Source organism: Haliotis asinina, chromosome 15, assembly GCF_037392515.1.
Source record: "Haliotis asinina isolate JCU_RB_2024 chromosome 15, JCU_Hal_asi_v2, whole genome shotgun sequence".
Lineage (NCBI taxonomy): Eukaryota > Metazoa > Mollusca > Gastropoda > Lepetellida > Haliotidae > Haliotis > Haliotis asinina.
The window spans coordinates 40,674,961-40,695,507 of record NC_090294.1 but is presented as its reverse complement, the minus strand read 5'-3'; the positions used below and the strand labels follow the sequence as shown (position 1 = coordinate 40,695,507).

The window sequence follows — 20,547 nt, the reverse complement described above, 5'->3', positions numbered from 1 at the left end:
CACTTATATGGCGTCAGTCTTTGAACATATGCTTTAAGGCCAGACAATCCAGTGACTGACATCATGAGCCTCTATCTTCTAAGATAACAGGCATCAGCCCTTTCAACAAGGGTCCTCAGCAATATCAAAGGCATGTTCAACTGCACTCAAATAAGCCATTGTATTCTTGACAATGGCGGTACCGGTTGCTTTGGTAATGTGTAAATAAGTCACCTCCACCAGTCGTTCGCTACATACCTTAAGGTCAAGGTAAACGTTAGTCTAAGGAAACAGTTAGCTACATTGTTAGTTTAGACTATGGCATTGCCACTGACTATTCCGTACTCCCGTACCACCAGAGGTGTGGGTAGTGGGCCTTCTCTGCCGCTCAGCCACGGAGGTGTGGGTAGTGAACCTTCTCTGTCGCTCGGCCACGGAGGTGTGGGTAGTGAACCTTCTCTGCCGCTCGGTCACAGAGGTTGTGTCTCTTGGAACATGCTGAGCAGGTATAGTATAACGTTTGGGTGGTGTGCAGATAGGGTGTGTAACATAATGATGTATTGTGTGGCTTATATAACTAGGTGATGAATAGTATGGGATGTATGATATGGTGAAGAATAGTATGGGACATATAACATAGTGATGTACGGTGTGGATATATAACATGGTGATGCACAGTGTGGGATATATAACATGGTGATGTACAGTGTGGGATATATAACATGATTTACAGTGTGGGATATATAACATGATGGTGTACAGTATGAGATCTATAACATGGTGACGTACAGTATGGATATACGTCATGGTGAAATAACGTACTGGATATATAATATAGTGTACAGTATGGGGTATACGACATTATGTGTATATGGCATAGTCATACACAATTGTAGATAGGAGACATGCTGGGGTACAGTATGGGGTATATGAAATGACGGTGTAGAGTCGTGGCATAAATAACATGGTACTGTACACTTTTGGATTCTTATTCTTGAGATGTACAGCATGGGATACATTGTATGACGTGTACAGTATTTGATACATGAAGTGGCGGTGCACAGTAAAAGATATATCACGTAGAGTACGACATGGGTTATATATCATAATGGTGGACATATATGACATGGCGGTGTTCAGTATTGGATATATGACACCATGTACGACATGACTTATGACAGAGGTGTACATTATGGTTAAGTATGACACGGCGTTGATTGTGATACATATTACCACAATGTTCAGGTGGCCTTACAATGGCCTTTATAAAATCTTTTTGCTAATAAGTGTACAGGATAGTGGAGATCAGTGAGGGTTATTCAACTCAAGTATGCGCACAAAGGAATTGTAACTTCAATGTGTACAGTATGTATGATTCTTCGCACGTATTGTACCCTATGAGAATTAAAATGATGGTGTACGTAATTGTATCTTTAATATGGTGAACTCATATATAATATGGTTGTGTACACTATTGGATTTATACCAAGGTGATATAATATCCGATCACTGCTATCTTGTCACTGTTCTGTAACTTATCCTTCATCACTTATGTATTTTTTTACAAATAGATAAAATGTGTTTACTGTTTGTATATTCTTATAATGAAACACCGATAATGTAGTAAGTCCACTGATTGAAACTGATGAGAATACCGAGCGTACAGTAGTACATATATAACAAGTAGAGTAGTTTCTGAAACAATAACACGACACGGATCTTCTGTTTGTTTCAATGTGTATCTTCAGGGAGAAGTGATTACACTTAGACAGTTAAACAGTTTTTAGTTTAACTGTAATCGCTTCTTCCTGAAGAAACACATTGAAACATGTAGGAGAAGATCAATTTATTATATTATCTACAACGGAACTAGCGCACTTATAGCGTATACATACAAAACATATGCAGGGATATACTAAGCTAATTTTTAGAAAATGTACATTTGATCACCAAGAGGAAATGAAAAAAATTAAACACTGTTTTATATAACGATTTTATTGTCTTCGGAATTAGATCGGAATACAAATACGAAAATATACCATGAAAAAATATGTGTATCTTCGTGCTGAATAACTAGTGTGTCTCTAGCAGGAACTTGTCAGCTTTGTTGGATCATTCAAATTAACACGATCTGACGACAATACACACACATTCTGTGTGTCTTGTATCCGTCTTAGTCTGAGGTAGTTTCCAATCTCTGTGATCATGCTCATACATGTAAGTGTACTGTATCGCCTCAGTTCCACATCGTTTGTTGGGCAAGTCAGTGGACGGTTTATGAGTATAATTGTGTTTTTATGACTTGTTCATGCAGTTGCAAAAGTGACTACATAGCTGAGACACAAAGGAAGATTTGTGTAATGGACCCTTTTTACCTACCAGTTCCGAAAGGTGGGAAACGTAGAGATAGTGTTTCTGACGTTATATGGATCATTTATGTGCACTTAAATAAGAGTGAGACTGTGGTTCTTTTGGGAACGTGCCTAGGATGATTTGTGACACGAAGTACCAACATGCGGATGTTCGAATGCTGTTGTATTAAAAATGTATTAAGTGTGTTAAAACATATGTTTTAAGCTATTTCAAACATTTTCTCGGGAGTAGGTAACACTGGTTCAATCATATAAGAAAACTATTCACGAATTTCGGGAAATATTAACACGTTAAACAAACAGAGGCTAAGACTACAAAATTTATAAACAAACAAAATATTTGTCTATATCTGGAACCTAGTACAGAAGACAGTTCTAATGTGCATGTTTCAGGCAGTACACGTTAGGGATAGCAAATAAATACCTATAGCAGCCATGTCAAGGTCTATTACCTTTTAGAGTGCGGCGTAAAACTAAATTCACTCACTGACTATTACCTTTTAGCAGTGCCAACGTTTCCTTCCAAAACGTCGTTATTTATTTTCTGTGAGAGCAATATATGAAAGGCATGCGATTATATAAGCTCATATACACTTATAAATCATATACACTTTCAAGTCTGTTAAGCCATAGTCACTACTTGTGCTGTCAAGCATCGTTCACTGTCAGAAACGTCAAGCTCGACTCACTTTCAAGTCTGTAAAGCCATACCAATTTCTTCCACAGAACACATGACCCTCGATAGTGTCATGCATGGCAGGATTATATCTGATAAAGGCACACGATATATCATTAACTCGGTGGTATCAGATTAAAGAAACTTCTATTAATAATATGAGCCAAATTAATGAGAGCATGACTCAACGCGCAATATTATTTTGAAATCCTTGGTTAAGGCCTGCCTCATAAACACTAAAGCTACACTTGGTTATTGGTTAAGGCAATCGTCACATTCCTTGCAAGCAGAGTGGACAATGCTCAATGAGTGGCGATCATGGCTGTATTGTGGCAAGAAATTGGAAAGTGGAACTGAGATTTGGCTTCAACCAATAACAGTCACCCATGAGTGGTACGGAAGTCGTGTAAATCATGCAGCAGTTGTCTTCCCCTTTTAACCAACTAGTCATATACTGAATTAGATATACTTTCACACAGGTTTTCCATAATGTCAAATAAGAACAGGCCGCGTGTGGCACATCGGAGGACATAATGTCGTCTTCTACATCATCATCATCCACTTGCATTCCTTCTTCTCTTCTTCATCTCATCCTCACCCTCTGTTTCTTCGTCTTAAACACATGTTCTATTGTTTCTTCTCTTTCTTCTTCAACTCCCCCTCTGTGTCCGTTCACCCCTCTTCTTCTCCAACCCATCCCATGTTTCTATTCCTTAGTCTTCTCCTTCTTCTTCCACTTACCCTCTGTGTCTATTTCTTCTTCTTCTTCAACTCATCCTCAGCTTATGTTCCTTCTTTTCCTTCGTCAACTTATTCTCTGCTATCTCTTCCTCAACTTAAGGTCTATTTATATCACGTCTCCACCTCCTCCAACTAATCAGGATTCTTCTTCATCTCCTCCTCCAACTAATCACAATTTTTCCTCTCCACCTCCTCCTCCAACTAATCACAATTCTTCCTCTCCACCTCCTCCTCCAACAAATCACAATTTTTCCTCTTCACCTCCTCCTCCAGCTAATCACAATTCTTCCTCTCCACCTCCTCCTCCAACTAATCACAATTCTTCCTCTCCACCTCCTCCTCCAGCTAATCAGGATTCTTCTTCATCTCCTCCTCCAACTAATCAGGATTCTTCTTCTTCATCCCTCCTCCAGCTAATCAAGATTGCTCTCCATCATTTTCTCCACGCTATCAGTATTCTATTCTTATTACTGTGTTTCTGTAATCTCCTGGTCTGCTCATGCTGTAGTCATTACTACTTACTCGAGACAGGCGTTATTGTAGTCGTGATGGAGTGGTATAATCCCCTACACAAACATTCACCAGTAACTCCTTACTCATAACCACAGCTAATGGAATAGAATGATCGTTTTTACAGGCTGATTATGCATATTGAATAAAAAGTTGCCTCTAGCGGTTTGACTTTCTCGGTCGGCTCGACTCGGTGTTGAGTCGGTTGGTGTTTGTGAGTCGCTATGTCCAATGTCTCCACATACCTCACTTCTGAGGGCCAATCAAGGGACACTGTCCGGAGGGCACGGACAGCAAGCACGTGAGAAAATTTGTTTAAATTTATATAATCTGTCAGAATTGGGTGCAGATCTTTAAAATGTTTCTCGTTCGATGTGATGATATATTTCATGATTTTCTGCGGATTGCCTAGATACAAAGGTGTATGGGTTTGTTATTATTAGTCTAGATTACAGGAATACGCAATGTGATGTCGAAAATGTGACATTTAATTTGCAAATGGCAGCAGCCCTATCACATATATTGCATTAGATACCTGTACGTGAAAAACACCACCGATAATTGTTTTGTTTGAGTCGTTTGTCTGTTAGCACACTCATGTTCTATATAATAGAAATTATTATACATATTCTACCGAAGGATAACATACGTCTCACACTTGTCTTGAATGTTTAGAATAATCCATGTGATGACATTCTAGTGGTGGAGACATGAGATGCCCACACCCATCTATATGAAGTTTATGAAACTATGCTGATCCTCAGATATTGCTTTGTTCTATGTAGTTAGAACGTTTCCCACTCATGTTCGTGAGCTCCATGTAGATTACTCCACGTGCTCATAATCTAGTGAGAATAATAACACAAATCTCATGGTCTCCATGTTTTTAGTTTTTGATTTTTTGGTTTGGTTTGTTTTTGTTTTGTTCTGATTTTGGGGGTTTTTTTTATTGTTCTGTTTTTGTTTTTGTTGTTTTTGTTTTGTTGCTGTTGTTTCGTTTTGTTTTTTTCATATTTGTTTTGCGTCAGGTTGACTAATCCACGTGCAGACATTCTGATGAGTGGATATTTATAGAGCCACATTATCATTAACTCAAGCTGTTATGACGCTATAAGATTATCAGTCACTTATCCCACAGGGTACCCTTCGCTGCTGGGTGAACGAAGGCAGTTCTCTAACTCAGTTTTCTTATTCTCCTTCAACCACCCAGCGGTGGTACAAGAGTACAAAATATCGGATAGCATAGACAATGACAAGATGGAGCATAGTTAGTGTTTAAAGAGTGATAGTATACAAGTAATAAACATCGAGAACCTTTTCAATTCTGCTTGCCTAAGTTTAGACCAATTGTATCACATGTGCTTCGTTGTGGACAGAAAGAAGTCCTTAAAACTCTCGGGAGTCACGTTACCAAACACCCATCCAAGAAATGTCCGCGCCCAACTTCTTGTTCAACTGATTTTTTTCACCCTGCATAAGATCTATATTTCATTTACCTAGATTTTTAGACGTGCTGACAGTATGATGAATAACATATTCCCGATCCATGATTTATAAATAATTACATTATACCACGTGCTGACACTCTGATTAATGAAAACATTCCTGATCCACATTTTATATAAATAGATTTTTCAACATGCTGTCACCGATCGATGAGTGATAACATTCACGATTCACGTTCTATGTAAATAGATTGTTCACCATGCTGATACTCTAATGAATGATAACATATTCCCGATTCATGTTCTATGTAAATAGATTATTCAACATGCTGACACTCTGATGACTGGTAACATATTCCCGATTCATGTTCTATGTAAATAGATTATTCAACATACTAACACTCTGATGACTGGTAACATATTCACGATTCATGTTCTATGTAAATAGATTATTCAACATACTGACACTCTGATGACTGGTAACATATTCACGATTCATGTTCTATGTAAATAGATTATTCAACATACTGACACTCTGATGACTGGTAACATATTCACGATTCATGTTCTATGTAAATAGATTATTCAACATACTAACACTCTGATGACTGGTAACATATTCACGATTCATGTTCTATGTAAATAGATTATTCAACATACTGACACTCTGATGACTGGTAACATATTCACGATTCATGTTCTATGTAAATAGATTATTCAACATACTGACACTCTGATGACTGGTAACATATTCCCGATTCATGTTCTATGTAAATAGATTATTCAACATGCTGACACTCTGATGACTGGTAACATATTCACGATTCATGTTCTATGTAAATAGATTATTCAACATACTGACACTCTGATGACTGGTAACATATTCCCGATTCATGTTCTATGTAAATAGATTATTCAACATACTGACACTCTGATGACTGGTAACATATTCACGATTCATGTTCTATGTAAATAGATTATTCAACATGCTGACACTCTGATGAATGATAACATATTCACGATTCATGTTCTATGTAAATAGATTATTCAACATGGTGACACTCTGATGAATGATAACATATTCACGATTCATGTTCTATGTAAATAGATTATTCAACATGGTGACACTCTGATGAATGATAACATATTCCTGATCTATTTTCTGTATACTTAGATTGTTCCACGTGCTGACGTTATAGTGAAAGACGACATTTTATTCACTCTTGTCCTATACAATTACAATATGTAGTGACATCCGAAGATAAGGCAATAACATTCAATAAAGACGAATGGGCGGTAATGTAATAATTGCTACACATTTGCGTTATATAATATCGTATCTTTATTTTATACTACACACAGACATTATTCATGCATGTCACGGAATTAGTTTAACGGGCACATACAACTAAATCAGTCCATATTGTGGCTAGGCCTCTACAGCAGTGTATATCGTATTTCATTGTTGTGTGTAGTGAGAGCGTTGTCAACACAGATGATGGCAATGTGCATTATATCAAGCTGGTCGCTGTAGGCGCTTCAACCTCCTTGCACCTCCTTGTTTGTTTGTGTGGTAACCGGTGTGAGAGTATTTACATAACTGATTCCTTTTTATATTGATTATTAAAGAATACATCTTGATAGGTTATATTTGACAAGTTATTGGAACATCTCTTTCCAGGGAGTATTAATTCAGGAGAAAATGTGTACATAACTAAGAGTGAGTATATTTTTACGCCGCCTTGTGACAATATTCAAACGCACAAACTGTCACTCATGTGTTACACCTTACATTGTGCCACTGATATTAAACTTAACAGAGATGTGTAGAAGTAGGGTGCGGTTCTTCGGACGACAGCTCTATTTATTTCATTCAGTTCACTACACCCACCCGACTCACCTCCAACCTCATGCTTTTAGCAATATTACCTATTGTATCTGTTTATCGCCTTTTGTCACTGTATAAATGTTTGGAGCCTTAAGTGTCACGAGCAAACACTTGATCACCTAGACTAAGCAACCATCCACTGATTATATGAAATTGACTATACATATAGTTACGTATAAGCAGATAGCATATGCACCGAGGCCATAGCATGGTGACACTACCGTTACAACGGTAACGTAACGGTTGTTTGTCACGGGATTTCTCACCTTGCTGTAGGTATAACAGGTTCACTGAGACCGTAATGTGAGTCTTGGCGGTGACTTTATTTTAGAGCCTTAGTTCACCACGGACCAGTTGAGCTACACATCGGCTCCGGAATGCAATAATAGAGGATTTTACAAATAACAAAGGCATAGAGATTACTATTAGACTTAGGTATTTGAGCTCAATACCGGGCTACAGAAAAAACATATTGCGACTAAAGAATGGGATATCTCCTCCCTCCATTCTCCACCTACCCCACCCCTTTCTCCCTCTCTCCCTCTCCCTTTCCCCCTCCCTCTCTCTCTCCCCTTCTCTCGCTCCCTTCCTCTCTCTCTCCCCAGTAGGGACCGGAGTCGACTGAGAGACCGATTTAGCAAATCAGAAAAAGATGAGCCAAGGAGCCCATGTTTCTACGAAACGGAAAGCGTGTAGCGATGGGTGGTATTTAGGATGTCATTGGTAGTATGTTGGGTTGTGATTGGTGGCATTACATCAATAAAACACGTAACGCTGAGTGGAATGTACATACTCCTGTGTTACAAGGACTCAGTTTTAGAAGGTAACGTCTTGACAACGCTTGTGTCACGCCACCCAGTTCCCAGCGTCACAACACAAACACCTACTGATTGTTCCTTACAACCTCTAATAATGTGCTATAGAATTTCTAGGGTCCACGTTCCTGGTGACAATGACGTTGTGGTTTCTTAAACATAATCATTATTGTATTTGCCACGGTGAATATTATGATCTCAGTTTATATTGCAGCTAAATAGGTCAATGTTGTAATTGCTCAAAATTAGCCTGAATTCCAGCACGTTAGGGTTTCAAGTCCTACAAACAGTTGTGTTAATTGGTAGGGACAGACAATGAATATACCATTGTTAATAAAGTGTTGGATACGTATATGCTGTCAATAAAAGTTCGTAGTTACTCGGGCGGTAGGGTAGCCTAGTGGTTAAAGCGTTCGCTCGGCACGCCGAAGACCCGGGTTCGATTTCCCACTTGGGTACAATGTGTGAAGCCCATTTTCAGGCGTCCCCCGCCGTGATGTTGCTGGAATATTGCTGAAAGCGGCGTAGAACTTAACTCACTCACTCACTCGTAGTTACTCCTTGGTGTTGATAGCGTGATAGAGTGAGATTATTTTTGCGCCATTCAGCTTTATACCAGCTGTATATCTGTAAATAATCGAGTCCTGATCAGACAGACCAATGATCAACAACATGAGCATCGGTTTACGTAACTGCGATAGGATAATATGTGTCAACCAAGTCAGCGAGCCTGACCAACCGCTCCCGTTGTCGCCTCTTACAACAGGCATTCCACTGGGTTACTGAAGAACAGTTCTAACCAGGATCTTCACGGATTGGTCTTGATAGAGCTCTACTGTTATTAGAGCGTCTGCCCGGCACGGAATGACTCGATTCCCCTATCCTGTTGTACCCAATTATGTTCAAAGGTGGTACTTGTTGTTGTCCTTCCTTGTGCTTGGCAGTGAACACATGAGATAATTGAGGGCCGGCTCGGGGTGATAATGGGGGGTTTCAATTGTCATGATGATCGAAGCACTCATCACATCAGGTCTCCACCCAAAATTTGGATAAACAAGTGACGTCTTATCTCAGTTGTTCAGCACCATAATTGTACCTGGACTAATACAAGCGACCGCACACACACGCGCGCACACATGCGCGTCGCTGTGAAATCTTTGACGAAACGTTATACACCGTCAGCTGCATAAAATCTCGATTGTTATCATCTGTTCTTTTTGTAGCTGACAGCCACGCATTGTGTTTCAGGATTGCCGGCGGTAGCCATGGTGCAGGTCGAACCCCCCTCACGACTGAGTCCTTCCCGACACCAAAACAAAATGGCCACCTGTTATCAGGGGAGGGAACTCCGCCTGCACCCCGGCTGACGTTCTACCATAACGCAGGTGGATCACGTGTAAGGGCGGAGAATGCTCCCCGGAAACATAACAGGCGGCTCCAGTCACTGCCCCCAAGAAAGCCTAAAGGTACATGATATGGAATAGAAGACTAGATGATACGTAGTGCTTACCTAGCTACATGAATGTAGTCTACAGTTGTTATAATGTTGTAGCGATCATTCAGTAACAACTGTCAAGTGTCTCTTGTATACGCTGCCGGGCACAAAAAGGAGTATACACCTAAATGGGACTGTATTAATCGTTTGGAAATGTTATCAAACGTTATAAAGCTAAATGAAGTTGCTGAAATACTACAGAACATAAGTTATATAGTGCCAATCTACATGAGTAAGGAAATGGTAGCGCTTTTTGGTATTATGACAACTGTACCACTTAATGGCCATTTCATTTTTAGCCGCAAAAACAGATTGATGGTTTTCATCTTTTTTGACCGGCAGTATTCTTGTTACCTATCATTTTAGGGTTGATCTATGTCTGATGTGTTGTCTCGTGATATGTAGAGATACTGCCCTTAGCTATCCGGGTTCAGATCTCAGATTCGCTATATACTTGGTCTTATTTGTGTTGACCGTTTATTTCATTGTGTTCGGTAGCTTTTGTTCGCCATGCTAAAGACACGACTACAGAAAAATGTCTGGTCTACCACAATACCCATAGTGAGAATTGCTGAAAGTGGGGCAGTGGGTAAAGCGTTCGCTCGTCACGCTGAAGACCCGGGTTCCATTCCCCATATGGGCACAATGTGTGGAGCCCGTTCCTGTGTCCTTCGCCGTGATGTTGCTGGAATATTGCTAAAACTGAACTCTCTCACGAACAATTGTTGAAAGTGGTTAAAATATCCTAATATACTACATAGTAGTGTCTACTATAATCTTTCGTAAAAGTATTGTGGTAGATTATTCATTGAATGACTCACTACCCCTAGCGCGGCTCCATGCATGTACCCGCCCTCCTACCCTTACAGCTGACGATGACTCACCCAGGATGGCGAACTCCGCCCCTTCTAGGAAGGGACAGAAGGCGGTGGCTCCTCTCCCTAAACTCAACAACTTGATGGCCAAGCTCAAGACATCAGAGCGAGAACATACATATGGAAAACACCGTACAAATGGTAGCGTAGCCTCTGACACCGATGACAGTGTGACACACCTCTAACACAAAAGTGACACACCTCTAACACAAAACAATAGCTGTGTAACATCGCCTTTAACAGGTTACTGAACCATAATACCGAAATAATATTTATGTAACACGGGGTAAAGATGGCGTAACAGCCTGACCCCAAACATGAGACAATGTTGTGTATTTTCACCCCAACATGGGGCCTTCAGTGTTATGGTAGTATAATCTCACCTACAACAAGACGTTGGTGTAACTTCACCCCTAACATCAGATGATGGTGGCACAAAGACATTGGTAGTATCTGACGCCGGCAGAGTAGAGTATGACCTCATCCACATACACCGACCTCGAGTCTAACGCCATGGAAATTATAATGCTATCGAGTGAGTGAGTGAGTGAGTGAGTGAGTGAGTGAGTGAGTGAGTGAGTGAGTGAGTGAGTGAGTGAGTGAGTGAGTGAGTGAGTGAGTGAGTGAGTGAGTGTTATATGGCGGCGGTCTGTAAATAATCGAATCTGGACCAGTGATCAAGAACATGAGCATCGATCTGCGCAACTGGGAACAGATGATATGTATGAACCACTTCAGGGAGCCTGACCGCCCTTACAACTTTAACAACAAGCGTAGTCGCCTTTTATGCAAGCATGGTTTGCTGAAGCCCTGTTCCACCTTCACGGGTATACTTTTATCTAACATTGGTAGAGCGGAAGTGTATACTAACAACTAGTTAGCGAGTGTAGAATATCACGATTAACACTGGTACATTGATATTGTAGCCTCAGCAATTACAGATGACAAAAGCTAATGGATGATCAACTTCAATATTTGCACAATAGCGGTGTTTCCGTATAGCTTCTTATACCGTTCATAATACGTATAAATAAGAAGTTATACCGCTGTAGTGAATATATGGAAAATGATCATCCATGAGGTTTGTCATCTCTGTCTACCTGTCTATCACAAGCTTCTAGAGTGCCACTCAAACAACTCAACAGTTACATCGGTATATTTATAGAGTTATCTCAGCTTTAACACCAAGTCCGCCTCCTAGCATCAGCACACGGATAGTCTAACCTCCATTTCGAAAATAACACATTGGTGATGTACTACCGACCCTTACCCAAACACAGCATTTTATAATCCCACTAAATGTCACACCACTAACACCGGTACATGTTGTCATCTAAGTCTATTTCCGAGAGAGTGGTTGTATAATCTCACTTTTAACACCGACTTAAGGTAGTGTAATCTAAGCTTGTAGCAAGTGACAATTAGGAATGCAATCTTTTATTGAAAGTGTTTTTATTCACAAGTAATCAACGATTAATGTTGCTGACACCTAAATCACAGTTTCATATTTTGGGATGTTTTTTCACTATATGATCCAGTTGCCACAAACCAGTGAGTGTTGGAATTATTGTACTTTCCATCGGACCGTAAATATGCGATAATCAAGCTATTATCTGTTGTTACAGACCACGCCGGGATGTCAACAAAAGCGCATGAATCTCAGAACCAGAAGTAAGTATAAACCTTCCTTGCTCTTTCATGTACCCCCTGCAAATCATTTTTTGTCCAAAAAGACATTTGAATTTATAAAAATTAGCTGAAAGTTTCAACCGACTAATCGTTACCTGTTCCTGTTTCAGGTCCCAAAAGTTTGCTACCGCATGGGCTAACGCTAGAGCTGAACAGCCCAAACTCAGAAGGTATAAATTTCCCTTAATCCTCCCTCGACCTTCGGGGATTCCGGAAATGGATAAAATGAGTCACTGAGTACTGTTTGTTCGAACAGATGATCTCATTGATTTTTGTGTCATCGATCAGTGGAGATCTTGTGCTGTTTGGCTGGTGTTAGTCAGGTCGATGTGCTATTTCTGACTGCGGCAGCACCGCTCAGTTCAGTTCCTGCTTCCGCAGATGCAGACATGCGCATAGCAACAGACGCGAACTGGCAAAACGATCACTATTGTTACTGATATTAATGTACAAATTCATAGCTGCAGGTTGATGTTTTCTCATAACTGAACAGACAAGTAAATTTTTCAGTACATTTGTATTTTCGCTTATATTGTGTAAATGTCGTATACATGTGTATCCAATGGTAAATTTGCACATTTCTACTTTGTATTGACTAGTAAGGAGTCGCTGACACTTGTCTTTTACAATGTATTACATTTCATGTTCAATTGTGTCAGCGATGACAGGGGCTCCCCTAACGAGAAACGCGATGTTCCCGAAAAAAGGTCCGACCCCTTCCATGCCAAGACTGAAAGAAGATCACATCCTGTGATCCCTGAAGAAGTCACGAAAGAACGAGAGAAGATCAGACGGAGGAATGAACAAACACTCAGCCACATCTTCCATTCCTCAGACAAGGAGAACACTTCTCCCGTGAAACAAAGAGCGTCGCCCAAAGAGGACACGAAGGCAAGAGAGAAGCGGATTGCTCTGGCAAAAAGAGACTGGAACCCTAGTTATGTAATTCCAAAACCTATGGCCAGTAGACGACGGGGTGAAGACACCCATCAGCCAGTTCTCACTGACGCCAATGAACTGTACAAAGCCTACACTGGACACACGAAGCGGGAGTTGAGGAAGGGTGATGACACCATTAGCAGAATTGGCTCTCAGTATGGTGAGGTGTACCAAGCCACGATCACCATCTCCCCACGAAATGCTAAGGAATATGTGCTCACTCTCAGGGAAGCAGATGCATATAAAAAGATGAATTCTGTTTACGGTACTGATTCGTTTAGGAAAAAACGAAAATCATACCTCCTACAAAAATTAATAACTGTAGAACTCGATCAGATTAAAGAACATAACCAAACTGTTCAGGAAAGAGAACGAAAAAGGGTCGAATCTAAACGCCGACAGCAGAAACAACTTAATCATCTGAGAAAACGCTTTAAAGACCAACAGTATCGTCGCTTCCGGTCCCAGTACGTCACAAGTCGCGTGTTAGAGCACGAGAAGATGAACCGGAACTTGTACGGACTTCCGGAGGAGTATGCGCCTGACAGGAATGAAGACAGGGAGGAACTGGATTCTCCGGAGGATGAATCCGAACAGAGCGTGAAGAGCAGGAAGAAAAGGGACGAGCTGATTACATCGTTTGACAAGAGGAAGAAGAGGAAAGCCTATGAGAGGAAGTACAAGAACATGTTCAACATAAGTGTAGGTCCGTCCTGGGATCCACGGGCAACAACGCCCAAGATGGAGGGAGTCGACATTATCGCTTTGGAAGTCAAGGATAAGGACGGTAAGTTAAGTTCTGACTTCTACGTTTCAGCTTCAACCTTTCGCCCCGTAAGCGTGAGTTTAGTTTTACGTCACACTAAGCAATATTCCAGCCATATGGCGGCGGTCTGTAAATAATCGAGTCTGGATCAGACAACCCAGTGATCAACAGCATGAGCATCGATCATTTAGGATGCAATGACCTGCATCAACCAGTCTGGGAGCCTGACCACCCGGCCCCGTTGGTCGTCACCTACGACAAACATTGGTTACTGAAGACCAGTATTCTAACCGGAACTTCACGGTCTTCGCCCCAGAAGAACTATGTCTATTAATAATTAATCAATAAGGCAGGCAATAGAACAATCTCGGGTCACAGGCATCACGATGTGTATGACAACTCAACTGAAATACATTATGTCAGATTACACATAGGGTAGTTGGGATGTTAGGGGTTGTTTGTTATTTAACGCGGCACAGAGTAATATTCCAGTTATATAGCGGTGCTCTGTAAATAATCGATTCTGGTCCAGATAATCCAGTGATCAGCATCATGAGCATCGATCTACAGCAGTATGGATACGATGACACGGGCCACCCAAGCCATCCAGTTGCCTCTTTCAAACATGGGCTGATTATCGTGAACACTGACCCGCATCTGCAAGGGTCGATGGGGTGTGTCACGCCACATGATTTTTCTTACCGCATTGTAATCATGGCAAACTTTCACTACTGCTGTTGCAGGAAAAGTCAAGGAGAAGAAGGCAGAGGTCAAAGACATTGTAAGGGACGCAAGGAAGTTATTACAGGACTCCAGTAGAGGTAGGTTTTCACACGGTGGCAAGCGTGTCGCATTGCAAAATATTTTATGGTCGCTTCCTCCTCGATTCAAAAATAATTTCAGTACCATGAAATGCACGTACGTGTCCCGCAGATTTGAATTTGATGATCATCTTCTCTAGACGTGTACAAATCTATTTGGACCTTGACAAACAAAGTAACAATGGTTTGATTAGAGGCCATGCATGTAGATGCATAAACCATGCATAACTGACAGGCTATTATGACCACGTGCACACTGTGAATTTGATATCAATAAGTAGATTACGATGACAAGCTATAGCAAATACATGTATAGTAATACCTTCAGCAAATGTGTCCCTATGACACTGTCTTTGCTGTCATTCGGTCTGAATCTCTCTCTCTCGCTTTCTCTCTCTCTCTCTCTCAATCTCTCTCTCCCTCTCTCTCTCTCAAGATTAAGATTCAGCAAATAATGGAATGGTATTCTGAAAACGATAAAGCGATGAAAAAACAGAGCGATCAAGTTACATGGGACCATTCAGCGAGAAGGCGACAATACAGTAGGAGTGATAATGCCATTGGATGAGAAAGCGAGGCAGTGATACAGCAAGCACGCGATATCTCCATAATATCGAATATCAAAGAGGATTTTCACCTGTTTCAGTGATGAACTCCTGTAATGTTCATAGCTGTTTACTGTGACTCGTTTAACATTTTCTAGAATGTATTTTCCAAAGATACTGATACAGAAGTATATCATGTTTCGGGTGCCTTCATTTTGTTCTTGCATAGCAAAATAGCAAGATTCACATGTACTTTTACTTTTACAATCTCCCATGCAATACTACGCAGGATTCTTGCCTACTACTACTGAGACCTACTAGGACGTTCCACTCTGGACGTTGGCAAGTTGTTTTATTCATGTTGTAGGAAACTTCGATGATTCATGTCCAGACTAATATTATTCAATTGTTGCTGAATCTTACCAGAGAAAAAAAGGTAGTTTGACCCAGAACAGAAAATATAGATGTCGACTGGCAAGCAATGAAACCAATATTTGCATTGTTTGAGGTGTCTGTCATAGTGCAGATTTGGATCTGACGCCGAATATGTACTAGTGGAGCAGATAACACCAGCAATCGTCACAAATAGCAAGAGAGTCGTTTATTTCCTGGAAACAAGCACCAAAATTGGCACGCATACTTTGGGGGAATTGCTGTTTTGAGAAAATCCGATATCAATCTATGATTCAAGATGATGGCCATTTTTCAAGATGGCCGCCACTGAATATAAACTTAAGAAATGTTGCATTTCGCAAATAAAATCGCAGGTACATGTCCTATTTGAACGATCTTGGTGTCAAATCATACATTTTTTACAATGCAGAATCTAAAGTTTGAACCATGGACCCATTCAGTGACTTCCTTGTACCATACACCAGTCCCAAAGTCCTAATTCACTTACTTTGTGTCTTGTCCAGTTTGGAAGCCTTGCACAGAAAGATGCTACACATACAAAACCTCAAACACTACTGCGATATACAGCAGAGTCAGGCGTAATGTGAACCTCTTATTTCAATGGTACGGATTTAAACACACACGCATATATATATACAACTATTACATAGTATATATATACTACTCAAAAAAGAAACTCATAGCTGAAAATTGTGATCAATTTATACACTTAAGGTTCAGTAATACAGGGCATGAAGAAAATCTTAATGAACATTAACGGTTCAATGCTGCAAGAAACTGTATGTCACAAATGACAAGTGCTCCAAGGTCAAGGTCGCAGAGCAGTCAGTATCTTGTGTGGCCACCATTAACATCAATGGTTGCTTGGCATCGGCATGCCATAGACTGGGCTAGATTCCGGATGAAGTGCCAGGGAATGAGTTGGTGCTCTTCCCTCAAGGCCACAAACAGAGCAGGTAACCTCTGTGGCTGAGGGTCACGCTGTCGCACACTATCCAATTCGTCCCACGCATGTTCAATAGGGTTAAGATCCGGTGGTCGTGAGGGCCAATCAAGAACCTGAACGTTGTTCTGTGCAAGGAAATCCCTGGTTATTCTTGCTGTATGCGGCCGAGCGTTAAGATGCTGAAACATTGACGTTCTGGTGGTTCATGAAAGGAAGGACATGAGGCCTGATGATTTCATCACGGTAACGTCCAGCTGTCAAATTGCCCTGGACTTAAATGAGATCTGTCCTGCCACTGTATGAGAAGCCTGCCCAAACCATGACACTTCCACCACCAAATCTGTCCACTTCCTGTACACAGTTTGCAACGTATCATTCGTTACGACGTCGATATACATGTGCTCGTCCGTCGGGACGTCGCAGCATGTAACGTGACCCATCACCGAAGATAACAGTTCTCCACCTTTGCAATGGCTATGGGAGATGTTGGCGACCCCAGTGTCTGCGTTGTTGCCGATGTTGACGTGCAAGGACAGGCCCTCGCAAAGGTCTTCTGAAACGAATACCAGCCTCACGTAAGCGATTTCTCTCAGTCCTAGCACTGCCGATGTTGTGGAGGATGCTGTGGTGAACCTGTTCCGCAAATGTCGAAGCCGAATAAACATGTCCTGAGCGGGCGTGGTCACACGGGGTCGACCTGATCTGGGGCGATCACGTGTTGACCCTTGCTGCTGGTACCGATGCCAAAGTCTTGCTATGGTACTCTGTGACACATTCAGTTGCCTTGCAATCGCAGACTAAGACTCCCCAGCCTCCAAATGACCAATCACATTGTTGCGCGGAGCCTCAGTAAGTGTAGGCATGACTTTGACACCAAATTTAAGATTGTCAACTGTCGCAAGAGCATTAAACAAAAGACCAGTGAGACAGTATTTAAAACAGACATAAAGAGGCTGTAAATCCATACCATACGATGTTGTGCTGATATTCCTAGAGCGGTTATAGCAAAGGCATCATTCAAGCATGAATGTACCGCCTGTTATGTTCTGTCTGTTTACTTTGTGGTTGTTATTATTTTGTCACACAGTACAGACTGTGTGGGTTTCTATATTTTCTGACCCGTGAGGATCCTGGCTAGAACTGGTCTTCAGACACCTGTTTGTGATAAAAGGCGACTAACGGGTTCGGGCGGTCAAGCTCGCTGACTTGATTGACACATGTCATCGTATCCCAGTTCTTTAGATTGATGCTCATGATTTTGATTACTGGAATGTTTGGTGCGTAGATTGAGGCTCACGATGTTGATCCCTGGATTGTTTGGTCCGTAGATTGATGCTCATGATGTTGATCACTGGAGTGTTTGGCCCAGGCTCGATTATTTACAGACCGTTGCCATACAGCTGGAATATTGCTGATTGCGGCGCAACACTAAATTCACTCACTGGTTTTATTTCTGTGGACAGGTGTGCGCTATTTGAATAGATACCACATATAAAGACAGACGGACAGTGAAGCCTAGAGACACCTAACACACACAGACATGTACAAACGTACACGCACGCATGCACGCACACACACACACACATACGTCTGCATATGTGTAATATGCATCACATCAACTGTAACACCATCAAACATTGATGTTTGGCAAGGTACGTGTACAACATGCGAGAAAATAGAGACTTGCCGACATCAAGAGACACCTTGCAACCTGATCATAACACATAGCAAGTAAAACGCAAAGAGCCAGGTTACAATTGGTTTTCAACAGGAAATGGGGCGGTTGGACAGACTAGTGGTTAAAACGTTCACTCGTCACGCCGAAGTCCCGGGTTCGATTCCACACATTGGTACAATGTGCGTAGCCCATTTCTGGTGTCCCCTGCCGTGATATTGCTGGAACACTGCCGAAACGGTGTACTACTCATTCACCATAAACAGATCTTCATTTCTACCAAATAGTCATATGACTCCAAGAAAACATGTGTACGGCTTATATTTAATAAAATACGGTAATTGTTTTGCAGATTACGATCTATCGCTGAACGAGTCGAGGCTGACATCCCCATACAGTCGTTCGACACGTCTTGACCGACGTCGGCCATCACTCGACTCTCTGGAAATAGATGATGACGATGATGACGATGACGATATTTTTGAGCGTGCAAGACGAAAATACAACCTAGATGTAGACAGTCAAGTGTAGAACACTGCTGTAGCCTGACAGTCCTTAGATATGTTTCAAAACGATAATCTTTGATTTGTCTGGTAAGTGATGACTCCAGGCAAACACCAAGCTCCTCCAGATCTGTGATATACCAGTAGACCTGAATTTTGTCATATATGTCTCGCTAGGGAGGGTAACAGAACATCTAAGCACTTCCTTTACGCGGTCCTCATACAGGGAGGGTGATAGAACAGCTGTATAGTTATCTTACACGGCGAGGGAAATATAATTTCTATATGGTTATCTCACATAGCGAGGATAGTGGAATATTTAAGTGGCTACCTCATACGAGGGTGGATCGAACAGAGGAATACAACACGGATATATTGTTAACATATGGTTTTGTGCACACGTCACGCTATTGTCGTGAGTTTAATTGTGCTATAATTCATGAATATGCATATTGTCGATTTACTTCAAGGCACTTCAGTCGTTATTCTACTGACATCTGGAACAACCTTCCTTTAATACCGTTATAGATGTTTCAATAATTTACATATCTACTACTAAAGCATAACCCACGGTACATGTCAGACCGTTTCCCGTAGTCTGACAGCATTCTGACTCTGCAGTCAGATCCAACAGTGGCCCCAACTTTCATGTCACATTTTTGTAAAGACAAAAATCAGAAAACTCATATTTATGAGATCTTTATTTTGTATTGATTAAATAGATATATTTTCATGATGGTTTGTGTCTGAATCTTTTTTCTTTCGTGAAATTACTGATCTGAACCGATATCTGAACTGCAAACCAGAATCAGGACGGAAATCAATACAATCGTATTTTGTCTTGAAGGTAGTTATTGGTTCAAACGAGGCAGCTGTTCGCCATGTACTCGATACCTTCCAACTTAGATGTGCCTAGTTTATTAATCCTCGTTGCATGGCGTTCTTGGATTATGGTGCTTAGGCCATCTTGGAGATACCAACGAAATAAAACCGTATGACGTCAGTTGTTATTCTTCATCACAATAGTGCTCAGGCTACTCGTCTAATAAATGAGGTCTCGGAAAGATAACATTATGGCGAACCGTGGTCTACCATGATATCAGCAGATTTCATCCCTTGAAGTTACAAGAGCGACCTTTAGCGAGCGAGCATAGTTTTACGTCGCTTTTACCAGTATGACGGCAGAAATGGGTTTGACTCATTGTACGCATGTGGGGAATCGAACCCGGAGCTTCGAATGATTTAACGACTAGGCTACCCCATAGCGGCGTAAAATTAAACTCATTCTCATGTGTTCATCATATATTCTCCAGTCCATTTACCTAAACGTTCTAATGATTAATTTACCACTTGCCAATTTATAATAAACCACGGAGCTAACATTTTCAGGATAAAGTTCGAAGAAGAAACATTGAAACATCCTGGCCCAGAGAAATAAGCGCTTACCAATCCA

The 20,547-nt window shown here is 41.1% G+C and overlaps 1 protein-coding gene across 3 annotated transcripts in view; it reads left to right on the top strand.

Moving 5' to 3' along the window:
• The window catches only part of LOC137265255 (golgin subfamily A member 6-like protein 25), a 32,858-nt gene extending 13,033 nt beyond the window's left edge, over positions 1-19,825 (top strand). For all 3 annotated transcript variants that reach the window (XM_067800610.1, XM_067800611.1, XM_067800609.1), the window contains exons 2-8: positions 9,675-9,892; positions 10,791-10,937; positions 12,422-12,467; positions 12,596-12,655; positions 13,145-14,211; positions 14,934-15,011; positions 18,944-19,825. In XM_067800610.1, coding sequence (XP_067656711.1) covers positions 9,675-9,892; positions 10,791-10,937; positions 12,422-12,467; positions 12,596-12,655; positions 13,145-14,211; positions 14,934-15,011; positions 18,944-19,122 — 1,795 coding nt within the window. In that variant the 3' untranslated portion in view covers positions 19,123-19,825. The remainder of the gene's footprint in view (positions 1-9,674; positions 9,893-10,790; positions 10,938-12,421; positions 12,468-12,595; positions 12,656-13,144; positions 14,212-14,933; positions 15,012-18,943) is intronic.
• The last annotated feature ends 722 nt before the right edge of the window (positions 19,826-20,547 follow it).